Source organism: Mus musculus, chromosome 12 (genome assembly GCF_000001635.26).
Source record: "Mus musculus strain C57BL/6J chromosome 12, GRCm38.p6 C57BL/6J".
Taxonomy (NCBI): domain Eukaryota; kingdom Metazoa; phylum Chordata; class Mammalia; order Rodentia; family Muridae; genus Mus; species Mus musculus.
The window spans coordinates 40,687,721-40,701,902 of NC_000078.6; the positions used below are offsets into that span (position 1 = coordinate 40,687,721).

Here is a 14,182-nt window from a genome sequence, read left to right on the forward strand (position 1 = left end):
CAAGCATAGGTAAAAGGAGTGTTTCCTCAATTTATGGCAATTGGGAAATGTTTGCAACGTAGAATGGAACCTAGTTTGTTGGTTTTCGTGGCTGGGAAGAATAAGGGAGAAATGAATGACAGATCAGTATCCAATAGCAACTCTACGACAGTTGCAGCCACCCCTGCTACCGTTTTAGAGCAATTCCTATCAGGCTTTACCTAAAAAGTTTTGTAAAATTTATGTCATTATGTTTATATTTTGGAGATGGGAACCGAAGCATGGAGAACTCCACATTGAGACAGCATCCTTCAGCCTTCTCATGCACTTTTTAAAATGGTACACTTAATAGCATATATTTAGTAAATGTTTGTCATGATTTTCCATTTTGCATTGCTGTGTATTCACAGCTATCTGTTATTTGGTTCATTAGTGACAAAATGGCTGATGTAACCTAAAATCAAATCTGGCTGCTTCTTACAAATTCATGCTGTGCTTGCCACTTTCAATATAAAAAGGCAGAATTTCATAAGCCTAAGAAGAGCCATCTTCTAAAATGAGTTATCTCTAGTCCCCATAAAATGAGAGTCGCCAGTCAACAGAGCCTCAGCCTTTCTTTATGCTGCTGCTGTTCTCTGAGCATGATAATGAATAATACAGTTTCAGGGTTGATTAGGGTTTGCTTTGTTTGTCTGTTTGGTTGGTTTGTTGTTGTTGTTTGTTTGTTGTTGTTGTTGTTGTTTGGCAGACTCCAGATTAACTAATGACTATGCGTTTGCTTAAAATTACACAGCAGGTCTTTCTAATTGGAGCAAATGTCGAGGCTGCCATGCAAGCTCAGATTGATGATGATGTTTCTTCTAGTAAGGGCAACATGCCTCCCAGAGCCAGCTCTCTTTGAACGTAGTTTTGGGTACTGTTCCTGAGGCTGTTACAAAATGCCCGACAAAATCAACTAAAAAGAAGGTTCGTCTTGGCTTGTAATCTCAGAGGCGACTTGATCCATCCTAGCATGATACCAGGAACAGGAAGCCACTGAGTACAGTTGGTCCTCAGTCAGGAAGAGAGATGAATGCAGATGCTAAGCACAATGTCTCCCTTTCCTCTTTATTCAGTCCAAGACATCAGCCCGCTGGTGTGTAGGAAATACAATCCACATTCAGGGTCGATCTTCCCTTCTTTAGGTAAACCTCTTTGGAACCACTCTCAAAGCAAATGTGTGTCTCTCAAGTGATTCTCAATCTAGTCAGGTTAACAGTGAAGAATAACTTACATCAAGGGCTAGAAAGAAAAAAAAGAGAGATTGTAAAACATTATATATTTTCTAAAACTAAAAGTAACTTAGTTTTTTGGCTAATTTTATCGGTTATCATAGAGCTCTGTATAATTTTTCTCTCAACTTAAAAATCTTCTCAGCAATAATTTTCTGTATATTGCACTCATACTTTGCCCCAACTATCTTATTGTCTGTTAACTTATATGTATCTTGACTTAGCAATTCCTTAGGACCAGAAATTCTGTGGTATACATCCTTGTATTCTCTCTTCTGCCTCCTTACACCATAAGCTACCTATCCCCATACTGATCATATCAAACAATGGTAGGAATCCAGAAAAGTATACAGACCGAACTTTGGAAGTGACCACCTCTGAGAATGCCTAGATAGTAAAGTAGCAAGGATGGAAATAGAAAGCCAATTCCTCTTTTGTGAGCTTTCCCACTGGCATGAATGAGTAGCCCTGAAAGATTAAACTAAGCTCTGAATACCTAAAGTGATTAAGAAATTCTCTTTTTCCCCCACTTGGGTTCATTAAATATAATTGACAAATAAAAAATATATGGGATTACATTGTAAATGTGATCCTGTGATTTATGTTCACGTTATGAAATGAGTAAATGAAGGTACTTAATGTATATGTCATCTCACATGCTTATATTTATTTGTTTGTTTGTTTGTTTGGTGTGGTGAGAACCTTGAAAATCTAAGTGAAATTTTCTATCCTTTCCAGAAGTCTTCGCGTGTCCCCCATCCCCCTACCAGCTCCACTTACCCTCAGCCAGTCTTCAGTCTTCTCCTGTTCTTTTTTTTTTTACATCAGTATGTAAATATTTGTCAAAACTCCCCTTTGTAGTGATGAGCAATTTTTTACCCATTCTGTTGATAGTGTTCTGATGATATTCTGTTGATAGTGTTCTGATTTATTCAGTGTGTGGTTGTAGGGTCACAGTAACTAAGGACCACTATAAAAATAACATCAACAATCTCTATGATGACAAAATAAATAGAAATGTCATGATGTTTCTGTGGAGCTGCTTCTTGTGGCCCAGCTGCTGGCACCATGTGTTGTCTTTTTATTTTAGTTTGTTTGCTGAAATTATACACTTGCTTCATAGCTAAGAACAACCTTGAGTTTCTTCCTCATCCTCTTACCTCCACTTCCTCAGTGCTCGGATCGAGGGTATGGATCACCAAGGCTAGATTAAAGGCGTACTTACTTAATATATGGCTAGTGGGAAACTTGTGGAACTTGGGAGAGAGCCTAGTCTGTTTTCATAGCTTAGTTGTTCTGTAGTGAAGAGTTGTAGTATGTGGGGAAGCCTAACTGTTTGGAGCAGGGCTTGTGTCTTGTAGCCAGTCCTTCCATTCAGTTGACTTTTCCACTTCTTGATTGTGAATTCTTCATTCTGGAGAACATGGGTCAACTGCAAATGACAATTACTGCCCCCACTAGCACCAATTTTTGTCACTAGGATAGTGAAATTAACCAGAGTTAGGACTTTTTTCTCTATTTTTCTAATTTCTAGAATGTATCCAGCATGTAAGTAATTTTCCTTTTCCCATCCTGTCTTCTCTAGGTTTCCCCCATCACTTTGGAGTTCCCTTCTGACATCCTGGCTGCCCCCTGCCTGCTGCTTTCTTGACACCCTTCAGTCTTTTGCCCTCCCTTCTCCATGTCACTTGCTCTCTAGACATCAATGCATCTCCTGTGCATTATTGCTCTCCCTCCATCCTTTTCTCTCCTGACAGGGCACTTTCTCTTTCTCACATCTTCTTTAATTTCTCCAGGATTCCATTATCTCTAAGTGCTTTTTTTTTCCTTTTTGTTATTTAATTCTCTAGAAAGAATTCACTTTTTGTTTTTTGTTTGTTTGGTTGGTTTTTGTTTTAAGGAGGTATTGAAGGAGGAAGGAAGTGTGGAAGGGGAAGAGACTGAAGGCTAAATAAATGTGGCACCCATTGGGTAAACAGGAATCCTAGCTGGTTTTGCCCATTCCTCCTCCTATCCTGAAAATGACGGTCTATGATTTTTCCTTCTTGCAGAGATTTTCCCCTTCTTTCTTTGTATTTGCCACATGGTGCTGCAAGTGTCCCAGATCAGGCCCTTCCACAGACGTCCTGATAAGATAATTGTCATTTGAAAAATATAATAGAATCTCAAGATCTGTGTCAACTCCATCTCACTCTCTAAGAATTCTGGGACTTTCAAACAGTGCCTTCCCCAGCGGGAATCATTGTTTTATGAAACTGTGTGTGGCACATGTGGGTCTTCTACACACTCCAGCTCCTGGTGATGCTGCTGGTGATGGTGTGGGAATTGAAGGCTAAAGGACAATATCGGGAAATGAACAGCCTGTGATGACATGATGGGGCAGTGGGGGCCTGGAGTCAGGAAGAAGAGCAGCTAGGTCAGACAGATTAGAACCCGTGCTGCCTGGTGTTTGTTCCCTGGCCGCAGGGTTTTGAAAGGAATCTGATTGTCCTATGAAGTATCCTGAAGCTGCTCTGCGGGTTGCCATCCATCCACTAGTCCAGATGGCTGGCTTCTTTCTAACTTCAGTCCTCATGACTATGGAAGGGCTGATCGTCCACCTCTTCTGCTCCATATGAGCTGGGCCGGGTGGGATAAAGAAGGGAGAGTTCCAGAGAAGTGCAGAGCAGGTACAAAGTCTTGAAGCCTGCTAGACTTAACTCTCACAGCCCTTCTCTGAGGCACACATCCTATGAGACAAGCCTGGGGCGGGGCTTCCTTTCTAGTTCTCTTCTTCCTTATGAACACTGTTTTAAAACAAACAAGTCAATAAGACACCTCTCACTATTCTGTATTTTTTCATATTGTTTATGGAGAATAAAAGGAAAACCCTCATGGGCCTGTGTTGCACATAAGATTTGCAGGGTTTTTTTTTTTTTCCAGTGTAATTGAGGTCATTTGTATATCGATTTTTAGAGAACATTGTAGTACTGTAAATGAATGACTGGGTTATTCAGGACAAATAATGTTTTAGATTAAAGGTCATCTGTAGATGGCTGTATTATCTTCTTTACTCTATTATCCTACCTCACTTTAGACTGAGTGCAGGTTTTTAAAAAAAAAAAAAAAGACTCACTTTTTTAAAGGAAAAAAAAAGTCACTCTGAGAGGTTTCATTTTCTCCTGCTGATACAGGGGAGAGGGTTTTTGTCTTTCTTGTTTTAAAAATGAGGAAAAGAGGAGGGAATTGAAGACGATGCTGTGTCTTTGAAGTGATGGACTAGCATTTCCCCATTAGTCTCCTTTTTGTTGCTTCTGCCTTAGAATTGAGAAAATTACATATGAAGTAAATGTGCTCTTGTGCATGTCCTGCTGTGATAATTTCGCTGTAATTGGGATAAAGAAGAAAAACAGATCATTTTAAACTGACTGGATTCCTTCTTGTTTGTCATAGTATCCCGTGTCTTAATAAAGTCTCAGAAAATCATGCCACTTTGAGTCTCTGTATTATATCAAATCAAGAATGTAGCCTTGATATTATTCCAATTACTTTTGTTGCTTTAATGTCAAGAAAAATCATTATTATTTTTTTAAAACAAACCTCTTGAATGCCTATATCTTAAGGTTTGTGTCCTGGCTTGTACTATTTGATAGATCATATCGAGGCAGTGTAGGGTTGAGAAAGGGTAAGGCTGCCAAAGAGCCACATTCTGACAGCCAGGGCGCCATGGCTAGAAACCTGCCTCCTGTTCTTAACCTCCTGCCAGTGATTCTCCAGTTCCTAGAAACCGGGAAACTCCAGTGTCGACGTTGGAAGAGCGTTACCTACAGATCCTTCCTAGTCTCTATCAATTCTGCGTGGCTAGTAAAACCTCATACGTTAAGCTTGAGCTTGCGGGGCCGCACCTGCTTCTTATGGACCACGGGTCACTTATGGTAACTGGCCTGTCTCTCCTCTGTTTCAGGATTAGCAGTTTCCCTCCAACTGTTACACGGAGACATTGAACAGATCAGAAGAGAATACTCCTCAGTGTTCTCTCACGGAGTGTCCATAACGCGGAAGCTGGGTTTTTCTGACATTATCATGCCTGGTAGGTGACTCGGTGTGCCCCACAATGGTGAAGGATGCGCATGGTCTCTGCTTTGTCATTTGAGGAAATTGTCACATTGTCAGCTTTGAAGTGTTCCTGGGGGCCTGTGGGAAAACGAAGTGAGGTAAGTGGTAAAGAGCAAATGAAAAAGTGCTATCTGAAGTGAAGTAACTCTGGTGACCGTGGCGGTATTTCTTTTATGACTGTAATAACAGTGAAAGCTGAGATCCCATCCAAAAATATATGATCTCTTTGTGGAGAAGTTTAGGTCATGTTAGGTGATATCCTCTTAGGTCTTTCTATTCTTCGTTTGGTTTTTGTTTCTAAACATGGAGAACAGTATAAGCACGAAAGAAGGTGAGTTATATGTAGAGGATCAAAATGTGATAAAAAATGTATGCTTAAAAAGCCGTGCTCATTGAAATCCAACTTGCTTGAGAGTTTTAAAAGGTGTTGAAGAGGATCTACGCATCTGAATAGTAAAGGAGGTGGTGATGAGGGTGGAAGAGATGAGGGGGTGAGCAGAAGATATAAAAATAAAGCTGTAATATTTGATTTCTTCACCAAACAGATATTTTCAGTACCTCTTTAAAGATAAAATCTTTTAATATGGCTTTTTAATTTTTTTTTATTACACAGTAGGGTCTTCAGAGCTGATGATTTCAGCCTTCCCTAAGTTACAACTCCAAGGGACAACGCCAAGGCTGGCTCTAAGACCTAGCAGACCTGCCTAGAAAAGACCCCAAACATTCTGTATCTCCCACTGTCCCATTTACTGATCTCTTGATTGAAATTCATTCCTGCAGGGAAGGCTGGGATTGCAGCTTGGAAGGTTTTGTAAAATGACCTGGCCCAGTCATCTTTCGCATCTTGCAGGACTGTTGTGGAAAATGACTGTTTATAGATCTGTTTACGTGGTGACATGCTATCCAGTGGCTCCTGCAACCATTCATTTTTTTCCCCTAGTTGCTATAAATAACTGGTATTTCCTCCTTAACAAAAAAGAAAAGCATTCATCCCACTGGGAAGCAAATTGATGGGCAAATCTAATATAAAAAACATATTTAGAGCAGAATGTGGCCAGCTGCTGGGAGAATTCCTCATCTTGGTCCCTGGGCTGTATCACTAAGGAATGGAAAAATATGAAATGGGACTTCTCTGGCTGAAGAACTGTCTGGGTGGCTCTGTGCTTATGTAGCTTTTGTCTGGCTTTAATGATGGGAGGAGCTGGGAATGAGGCTTGCTTCTGCCTCTTGCTGGCAGAGCTCTGTAATGTATGGTTCATACTCTCCAAGCAAACATTCCTTCCAGACAGACACATCTCTGCTTGCCATGAGCCTGCAAGAAAGCTTTTGAAAACCCATCTCATCATTTCCTCTTTTTTTTTCTTTTCTTCCTTGACCTCTTACTATTACAACCAAGCTGGAAATAAGAGCAATGCACGTAGGTTCCTAAACATCAGAGTACAGCTGTCAGACTCACTGGAATTTATACAGTGACAAACAGTCACTGCTCTACTGTCCTTTGTTGCTTTCAAACTAACCAGTGGCTTAGTGGCTTAGTGAAAACTTGAGTTGAATGTTCCAGAGAGGAAATATTTATGAATAACATTTCTGGTCACAGTGCCTGTGGACCGTCTGCAGGCATGGCCCCTCCTATCTCATTTCCTAGACTGTCCTTCAGACTTTATTTGCATTGAGTATTCTGATGGGGCCAGAATAGGTGAGGCCCACCTCACACCAAGAGGATCAGGCTCATTAACACAGACACACAGTCTGTCTGCAAAATGAGACGGAAATGGACACAGAACTTTATTCAGGTCCATAGGATGTTATCAGTGCTTCTTTTTGAAACTGGAAGACCTGGAAGCAGAAGTCCATTCCTAGTCATTGCTGTTGAACTGGGCATGACTTATTGCCTGATCCTAAGGTGGAAGAGGGAGAGGCTGCCTTTGTGCTTTCAAGCCTGTGGATCAGACACTGAGTGCCTATTGTTTTAACTATTCATTTCTTGTTGTTGTTGTTGTTGTTAATTATTTTAATATACTGATTTCTGGCTACAAAAAGTCTTTTTCTAAGATGCCTTATCATTGTGATATACAAACCAAATACTATCTCTAAGGGAAATTTCATGCTACATTCTCTGATGGAAGACAGCTAAAAAAATTTTTTTTTAATTTTAGTTTTTTCTTATTCACTTTACATCCTGCTCACTGCCCCCTTTCCTGGTTACCCACTCTCTCTTCCTCTTCTCCTCTGAGTAGAAGTGAGCCCCCTGGTATCCTCCCACTCTGGCACTTCAAATCTCTGTGATGCTAGGCTCATTCTCTCCCTCTGAGGCTAGACAAGGCAGCCCAGCTAGAAGAACATATCCCACATATGTGCTTTTGGGACAGCCCCTGCTCTAGTTGTTCGGAAACCACATGAAGACCAAGCTGACATCTGCTATGTATGTGCAGGGAGGGCTAGATCCACCAATCTAACACCCTTTCATGTTAAAAGTATTAGAGAAATCAGAGATACAGGATATATACCTAAATATAATCAAAACAATATGCAGCAAGCCAATAGCCATCATCAAACTAAATGAAGCAATTCCCACTCAAATCAGGGACAAGACAAGGCCATCAACTTTTTTTCTATCTATTCAATATAATACTTGAAGTTCTAGCCAGAGCAATAAGACAACTAAAGGGGATGAGGGGATAAAAGTTAGAAAGGAAGAAGTTAAAGTATCACTATTTGCAGATGATAGGATAGTATACATAAGCAACTCCAGAACTCCTACAGCTGATAAGTACCTTCAGCAAAGTGGCTGGATACAAAATTAAGTCAAGGATATTAGTAGCCCTCCTTTATACAAATGATAAATGGGCCAAGAAAGAAATTACAGAAACAACACCCTTTACAATAGCCACAAATAATATAAAATACCTTGGTGTAACTCCAACCAAGCAAGTGAAAGATCTCTATGACAGCAAAATATTTAAATCACTGCTCTCCACAAAAATGTAGGGTGAGCCCAAATGTAATTTCAAATAATGAGTAGCCACTGCTTAAGAAGAAATAAGAAGTGGTAAAATTAATTTTAGCAGCATATGTTATTTAGCTCAGTGCATCCCAAAATATTATCTTGGTAGGTAATCCACATGAAAATTTTCTAATGAGTTATTCACACTGTTTTCCAGTCTCAGTCTGCAAGCTGCTGAGTACTGGACTTTGATGTATTTCTCTCTATATAGCCAAGTCACAGTTCAATTGCTCAGTTGCCACATGGAAGCAGTTACTATATTGGACAGCCTGGCCCTAAATGTCTTAACAGACCCCATGCAAACCAGGCCCAGGCCATCTGGAGTATGAGGAAGGTCTGGGTTCCACAAGACGTCTTGGAACAGCTCTCTTGATGTGTCTGGTAGGTCCTAAGAGGCTGGCTCTTCCCCTCTGCATACCCCTTAAGCACTCACTCCTTCTTACTCTAGGTTTATATTGTAGGTGAATCTGTCATTGTCTTTATCATGATCCCTTGACTTCATCTTCTTGGCCTATGTCCTGTTCCCTGGAGACGAGCTCCCACAGAGTGATTGGTTAAACTGTCACATTTTGCTAGAGAAACCATCATTAACACTTTCTGGGACTTTCTGTAAATCTTTCAGAAATTCTAATCCTAAAGAGAATTAAGTGTAACTGCCAAGGTGTTAGGAGGACATGGGCACTGAGATCTAGAGACTAATTTTGATATTGAACTTAAGATTTATTTACATTTATTTTCCAAATAACTTGGTGATTTATAGGTCTAGGATAATAATAGAATAAATGTTTCCATAGTGTTTCCTTTTTTAAAACAAAAAAAGGGAATTTCATTCTTTTAAATATAGGCATTATGTTTTGCTACTTACTGGTAAAGAAGGGCATGCGTCAGATAGAATGAATCCTTCCTCATTTGGGAGAAAATAGGTTAGATGAATAGAAATGACTATGACAGGATTCAATCTTACTTAAAAATGTATTGCACTTGGTCAAGATCCCTCATGCCTCGCATCCCAGCTATTTGAGGCCCAAGGAAGGAAGGATCACAAATTCAGGGTCTGCCTAATACTGTAAAAGCGTTTTCCAAATTTAACTAAAGTTCACTGTGCTTTGGTTGGAGTCACAAAGATTCTTGGTCACATTAGAGCCATCACTTATGTTGCATATGAACCCCTAGTCACATGGAGAGATGGTATACTTTCAATCAGAAGATGTCAGTGACTAGAGAGAGATGGAGGATTTCCTTCCAGCCACAGGTCAGACTAGACCCAGGGATTGACGTTAATATTTCAAGATTGGCCTGAGAAATTCCTTGGTCAAGTGTTCTGTGGTGACAGTAGCTGAATTCTTTATTCAGAGGGTTACCAGTAGCACTTTACATACACATCTTAATCTCTACACTTCAGTTTCATCTATCAAATGGAATGGTTAGTGCCGTCCTATAAATGCAAGGCAAGATCTAGGTAGACATTCAAATGCTTTGTGAAGAACCCAACTCATAGCAGCCATTTAGTAAAATGATCTGTTGTTGTTCATGTTGCTGGAACTACTACTGTAGAAGAATAGCCATGTCTAAAACTATTAAGACCTAAGTGTTTGAGACTCTAGAGGTGTGTTAGGATTTTCAAATTTTTCCATAGGGCCAGGAGTGGCAGCACACACTTTTAATACGAGCCCTTGGGAGGAGACAGAGGCAGGTGAATCTTTGTGAGTCTGAGGTCAGCCTGGTCTACATAGTTATAGCCAAGGCTATATAGTGAGAGCTTGTCTTTAAAAAAATTAAATTAAATTAAATTAAATTAAATTAAATTGAAAGAAAGGAAGGAAGGAAGGAAGGAAGGAAGGAAGGAAGGAAGGAAGACAAGACAAGACAAGACAAGACAAGAAAAGAAAAGAAAAGAAAAGAAAAGAAAAGAAAAGAGAAGAAAATCCTAGGTCATGTGCATATTTTTTTTCTTCTTAACAGAGGGACAGCTTTTCTCTAATTCCATAAACTTTAAATGTTCAGATAAAGAACTGGGCTGGCCCTGTGAAAACACTATACAGTGGTTACATAATAGAGCTGTCATGCATTTTATGTCTGTGTCCCGCCAGGGCAAATCCAGGACAGCATAGAGGACGCAGGAGTGAATCCTCTGACAGAGATCTTACTCATTTTCTTCAAATGATCAATTATCCTATTGACGTCATCTACCGAAGTGCTTTGTTCCCACTAATGTGTCTTTACCCTTTTCTTACCTACAATATTTTGAGAACTCTTTAGGTGTGCACAGGCCAGTGGGCCTGCTATAGAGAAGAGAAACCAATGAATCCGAAAGATGTGAGGTCTTAATAAACACTGTCACAAACATAGCTACTCACACTGGCACTGTGACTCCGTTTCATACTTTACAGTTTGTCTCTTAATTACCCAAGATGCTTTTCTAACACCAGTTGGGCTCATTAGTTTTCTCCAGAGTCTTCAAGTACATTCATTTTAATTAGCACTTGTTTCAACTTTCTCCTTCTGCATATTTTGGCAAAATGTGGCACCTTGCGGTATTGGAACATAGCAAGTTGCAAAATTCCTGGAGAGAGGCATATGTAGAATGCCACCAGAAGAAGCTGCCTTCTCATCAAGGGTTAGTTTTGCAGAGGAATCTCATTTAATCTAAAGGATTCGCAAAAGATGGGAGGAGGGTGTCACAGGAATGGGAACAGTTTAGGAGCAGAATATTAAAGCGTGTGTATAAGGTTTTTCCTTTTTAAAAAAAATAGTGATATTTGTTCTTTCAAAGTGTTAAACATTTCTATAATGTATATTGATCACATCTCTCCTACTACTTTTCTCTTACTCCCTGTAGTGTCTCTACCCTGCTCACCTTCCAACTTCATTTCTGTTTTTATTTTTAGTTTTGATTGATAAACCCTTGATCCAGTTCATGCTGCCCATATACATGTGGGAGCAGGGTCATCCACTGGGGCATAAACAGCCTATCAGGAGCCACAGCCACAAAGGAAAGTGACCCTTCCTCTCTCAACAGCCATTAACTGCAAACAGTTCCTCCAATACAACAGAGTGAAGTCCCCATCCATGCAAGACTTTTGACCGGCTTGATCTGCTAAAGTATGGATGTACTCTATTCTAGATGTTCTTTTATAAGTCATAGAAACAACATTATAACAAAGGTATTGTAGGGGCCAGCAAGATGGCCCAGAAGGGAACAGTGCTTACATAAAGACTAATAACCTGAATTTCACCCTTATAATCCATGTAAAGGTAGAAAGACAGAAAGCATCCAGAAGATTGTCCTCTGAACTCCACATGTGCAGCATGGCACGGCCCTTCCCAACTAATGATACTACAACTACTATTAATAATAATCATAATTAATAATGTGAAATTGAAGTTTTAAAGTATGCTGTCTAATGCCTTTCTTCTCTTCACCTGTGCCTTTACTTCCCTACTATTTTTATAACCCAGGAACTAGAGTCCCAGGGGTTTATATTGTCCACTCTAGATTTAGTTCACAGACTAATGGAGGCAGAATTCCTTGAGGTCCTTTTTCTGATTGTTTATGACCCTAAAGGCTGTAGGCATATTTGAATTCAAGTATTTCTTTTGTAGTAAAGGAAAAGAAGAATCCAGATATCATGAGATATCAGATATCAGTTGTCTTTGAGAATTGACTTGAGGATCTAACATCTTTTATTACCTTGCTCTTTTGTTGAAATACACCACTCTACTTTGTTCTTCTCGCCAGGGCCTGTTTTGCTAGCATGATAAAAATTATCACACCTCTGTTTCCAGTGAGTACTGTCTGTCGTTTTCATCTCCCTGAGATCCACAACACTAACCATTGGTAACATACTTCCCATTTTACTATTATTAAAAATTTGACTCGTGAGGACCAGGGAGATGACTCGGTGGGTCCAATGTTTGCTTTCGTCAGAAGCATAAGAAACTAAATCCAGATCCCTAGCCCCCACGTGAAAGCCGGGCTTGGTAGCATGCATCTGTATCTCCAGCTTAGGGATAGTGAGACAGGAGGGCTTGCTGTGAAGTCATGCTAGCTAAAATACAAGCTCTGCATTCAGTGGACACCCAATCACAAAGTGAGGTGGAGGGTAATACTGGCTTTCATGCATGCACACACAGTTGTAAACATGAATTCACCACATACAACATGGACACAAAGACCTCACTCACTCAATATGGAGCTTCTGCTCTGTTCAGTGTGGCATGCGCTGGGTCTAGGATACAGTATCTACACATAGGAAATGCCCACAGAGCTTTGTGAACAGTGGAGAGAACAGTATATTACTAGCAGTGCATCCCCTGGCCCTCCAGGATTTGAGCCTACCCTACAGACATTGGAACACACCTTTCAAACCTCCCTCATCGCTTTTGCCTTGCTGAAGATGGAATGCCTGTATTTCCACTAGAGGAGAAAAAACACACCGAATCTGGATACATTTTCAGGATAGTGAATCCTTTTGTGTATTGGAAAGAATAATCACTCTCTATGAGAAATTCTCAAGGTAAAAAGCCCTGTGGCTAGATCTCCTGCCAATCAGCATGTGGCTTATAGTCTCTGAGGCGTGTTACTTATGCCATGAAGCAAGAAAATTGTTAGCTAAAATCTTTAAAGTATCTTGGTTTAAATATTATCTTATTTGCCAGATCTGTTAGTAAGAAAAGTGTTGTCAAAAATAGCCTTCCATACAGCTCACTGAGCAAATATGTGCAGTCCACACTAGACTTTGTATCAAGTATTTTATTCAGACAAAAAAAAAATGGCTTATTTGTTGTTGACTTTGTGATGGAATTTCTAAACTAAATATCACTAAAGGATAGTGATATATACTTTATGTGTATATATGTATATATGTATACATATAAGTATATAAATACATATATACTTTGTAGTCTCACTTTATATATTACTATTTACACACACACATACACACACACACACACACACACACACACACACACACACTGACTCTTTGTATCCACATTTAACAATTCATCAGATTCAGTGATCTTAGAATTGAGAACATTCAATATGGACAAACTTTTTTCTTTCTAATTATTTTTCTCTAAACAATGCAACACTGGAACTATTAACATTGTATTGGATAGAAGTAACATGATTTCAAACATGCTAAAAGATGTATGTCAGTTCTACACAAATAATTATTCTGGTTTGTGTAAGGAAGTTGAACATTTGTGCATTTTGGTATATGTGAGGGTCCCTGGAACCATCTTCATTGTAATGAGATCAGTTGAGAAACTTGTGAAATTTTTGATCCCCTGTCTAGAAATTGAAAAGTGTGGGAGCAGCTAAACCAAAAACTTTGAAAAACTATAATTTTGCAGGGAGGGGTAACAACATAATCCTACCAAGGAGCCTTGGCTGGCCTAGAACTTGCTATGTAGAACCAGGTTGGTCTTAAACTCATAGAAATCTACCTGCTTCCATGGATCCAAGTGCTTTGATTAAAGATATGTGCCACCCCACATGTCTATATATAATCTTAACTGTGTTGAAATGCATTGCTTTTCTCCAGTATTTGTAAGCTCATTGTTTTCTGAAGTTGTCTTTCATGAGCTGTATGAGAAGTCTAAAATTCATGAGACCGCTCTATCAACTGTTCCTCTAATATGTGTTTTATGTACTCTTTGAAAGGGAAGTTAAGGGTTAGTGCTTCTTTGACCTTACACAATTCATCTTTTTTATGCCTATCTGTGTCCTGTCAGGAAGGGGACCACTGTAAGCAAATGTCTTTGTGGAAGAAGGTAACTGGACATATTGTCTACCCCCTGGTTTTGGAGAACTGGGTAGCTTCTTTTA

General features: G+C 39.6%; 1 protein-coding gene across 9 annotated transcripts in view; it reads left to right on the top strand.

Annotated features, from left to right (window-relative positions):
* Positions 1-14,182, top strand: part of Dock4 (dedicator of cytokinesis 4) — a 400,918-nt gene that overhangs the window by 241,764 nt on the left and 144,972 nt on the right. For all 9 annotated transcript variants that reach the window (XM_006515085.3, XM_006515089.3, XM_006515090.3 and 6 more), the window contains exon 13: positions 5,194-5,319. In XM_006515085.3, the coding sequence (XP_006515148.1) occupies positions 5,194-5,319 (126 nt within the window). The remainder of the gene's footprint in view (positions 1-5,193; positions 5,320-14,182) is intronic.